A 2,886-nucleotide genomic window follows, 5' to 3' on the forward strand; every position below is an offset into this window, starting at 1 on the left:
CCATACTTAAGAAGCAAATCGACATTAGAATGGCTTCATAACAAATGAAGATAACACATTCTGGAATAGCCCAGACAAAGCCCTGACAAAAAACAAATTGAGATTATATGGCATGAAGTCAATAAAGCTATGCACTCCAACATCCCCAGAAACCTTGATGACGAGAGGCATTTCTCTAAAGAAAGGTACGACAAGATACATCCAAGATTGCTTTTGTTCATCTGATCTCGCAACTACAGAGACAAGTCTGGTTGAGGATATTTGCACTAACTGAGGGTTAAAACCTATTTAATATGCAAGGGTTGTGTACTTACTTATGCCCTTGCTCTCCTGTGAATGTTAGAGCCTTATGGCCAATAAAAATATGAAAACATCGTAATTGTTTGTGTGGAATTAGTTAAAGCAGACCTCTGATTTGTTCCTTCTTGAGATTTCCGGGAAGATCAGACCATGTTTTATGATCTATTTTGACTGAAAAGTAAGAAATTTCAAAGGGTGTACAAACTTTTTCTTGGGACTGTAATCGTAATGACTGGTCTATAATATAATGTATATAATCGTAATGACTGGTCTATAATATAATATATATAATCGTAATGACTGGTCTATAATATAATGTATATAATCGTAATGACTGGTCTATAATATAATGTATATAATCGTAATGACTGGTCTATAATATAATATATATAATCGTAATGACTGGTCTATAATATAATGTATATAATCGTAATGACTGGTCTATAATATAATGTATATAATCGTAATGACTGGTCTATAATATAATGTATATATAATCGTAATGACTGGTCTATAATATAATGTATATAATCGTAATGACGGTTCTTTTCTTGGCTCAGCAAGCAGAGGTGCCAGAGGACAGTGATGACGAGGATCCAGACGAGGTGTTCGGCTTCATCAGCTTGGTCAACCTGACCGAGAGGAAGGTGAGCCTGTCTGATTGAAGACTTTAAAAGCTCAATTTGGTCTAGGGCTGCACGATTATGAAAAAAATCATAATCGCGATTATTTTGGTCAAAATCTTAATCACGATTATTGATTTTTGCAGATTTTTTTGAAAATTATAACAAGATGAAATATAACCAAGAATGAATTACATACGGGATGAGCAAAATAAAATGAATTGTAATAATTATGTAAAGGCAATAGCATGAAACTTAAGTGGACAGATTTCTGGCCAGCCTGTCAGTATGTTCTGGCTTCAAGGACGCTCTCAAAAGTAGGTCACTATTGCCACGATTAAATCACGATTAAAACCATGAGTTCGATTTCACTATTTTTTTTCACGATTTTGATTATTTTTCGATTAATTGTGCGGCCCTAATTTGGTCAATGCCTGTTTTTTAGATAGTTGCCAATTATGGTTATAGCCTGACAGGCTTTTAGTAGAGAAAGTGTGCTCAACTCCGAAAAGTTTCTCACAAGGTCTTCGGGTGCGAGCAAACAGCAAAGTTCATGTATAGTAAAAAAAAAAAAAGCCGCACTCCCGGATCAGTTTCTTGCAGTTTTAATACTGGGTTAGCATGGCAGACAGACAGACATTTCAGCCGAAGTCATCTTCAGCGTCCTTTATAGCCCGACAGGCCACACCATTCATTTTGTAATTAAGTTTTGTAATTCACGAATGGTCTGACTATGCTTCTCTGGGGAGGGTTTAGTCGTCCATTAGGCGGCCGACCAATAAGCGAACACACTTTGGCGCATAACAACATGCGTCTGGAATGTCAACTGTCAGCGATTGGTCCACTCATTTCAAATTCATGTCCTCCCACCCAAGCGTTCCAGGGCATCGAGTATCCAGACCAAAAATGAATTACGAAGTAATTAATCTCGCCAATCCAGCCAGGAGCCTGATAACATTGGAGAGGATGCTCATATTGGTCAATGTTTGATTTGTAGACAGCTGCTAAGTATGGTTATTGAATGCACAGTACCGGTATATATGAGTGCCATCAGGTCGGGCAATTAGAGAGAGAGAGACAGACAGACAGACAGACAGACAGACAGACAGACAGAGAGAGAGACAGACACAGAGAGAGAGAGAGAGACAATGAAGCCTCAAATTTTGTTGAATTCATCTAATATCAGCTATTTTTACCTGCAACAGTCAAAATGCTTTATTTAAGTCAGACCATCTTGGAGAGTCCTTTAGTAGCAGCGTGAGGACTGATGCTTCTTTGGGGAGGGGCAGACGCAGGCCAAACTCCTCAACAGCCACTGGGCAAACGCCCTGCATGCACTACGGCTAATCCAGCCATGAGCCTGATAACATTTGACAGGATGCACATTATTAAAAAGCTCAACTTGGTCAATGTTTGATTTTTAGACTATACGTTACTATACGTATGGTAATTGTATGCACAGTTTAGCAGAGCCATTGTGCCAGATTGCCATGTCCTTGTATTGGTTAAAGTTGACTCTTCCCTCTCGTTACTTGGTGTTTCCTCTGTCGCCCCCTGCAGGGTGTGGAGTGTATTGAGCAGGTTAAGGAGCTGGTGCTGGGGCAGTGTGAGAAGGCGTGTCCTCCCGCCGTCACCAAGCAACTGGAGGAGATCCTCAACGACGTGGACAAACCCGTCGGCCTGCTGCTCAGCGAACGCTTCATCAACGTCCCGCCGCAGATCGCCCTGCCCCTACACAAGCAGCTGCAGTAAGTACCACATCTTATATCTCCCTGCCACTACACAAACAACTACAGTAGCCTTGGTCTCATTAGCCGCGCTTCAGCGGCCCGGGGCCGCCCGGGGCTAAGGAGAGTGGCCGGCTCGGAGCTGCCGGCCCCGGGCCATTTTTTGCCTGATCCGGTAAGCTCATAGCCGCGGACCCCAGGGTCACATTCAGGTACACGCGTTAGCGCGCCTTCGT

The 2,886-nt window shown here is 41.8% G+C and overlaps 1 protein-coding gene across 1 annotated transcript; it reads left to right on the top strand.

Moving 5' to 3' along the window:
- Window positions 1–836: 836 nt before the first annotated feature.
- On the top strand, window positions 837–2,671 carry LOC134442404 (BRCA2 and CDKN1A-interacting protein-like; the record flags this gene model as incomplete). The annotated part of the gene is made up of 2 exons (XM_063192576.1): window positions 837–947; window positions 2,484–2,671. Coding segments are annotated over exons 1-2 (299 nt in total), but the record flags the coding sequence as incomplete, so codon positions are not given.
- Window positions 2,672–2,886: the final 215 nt, after the last annotated feature.

The sequence above is a fragment of the Engraulis encrasicolus genome, unplaced genomic scaffold, assembly GCF_034702125.1.
Source record: "Engraulis encrasicolus isolate BLACKSEA-1 unplaced genomic scaffold, IST_EnEncr_1.0 scaffold_1524_np1212, whole genome shotgun sequence".
In the NCBI taxonomy this organism is placed as follows: Eukaryota; Metazoa; Chordata; class Actinopteri; order Clupeiformes; family Engraulidae; genus Engraulis; species Engraulis encrasicolus.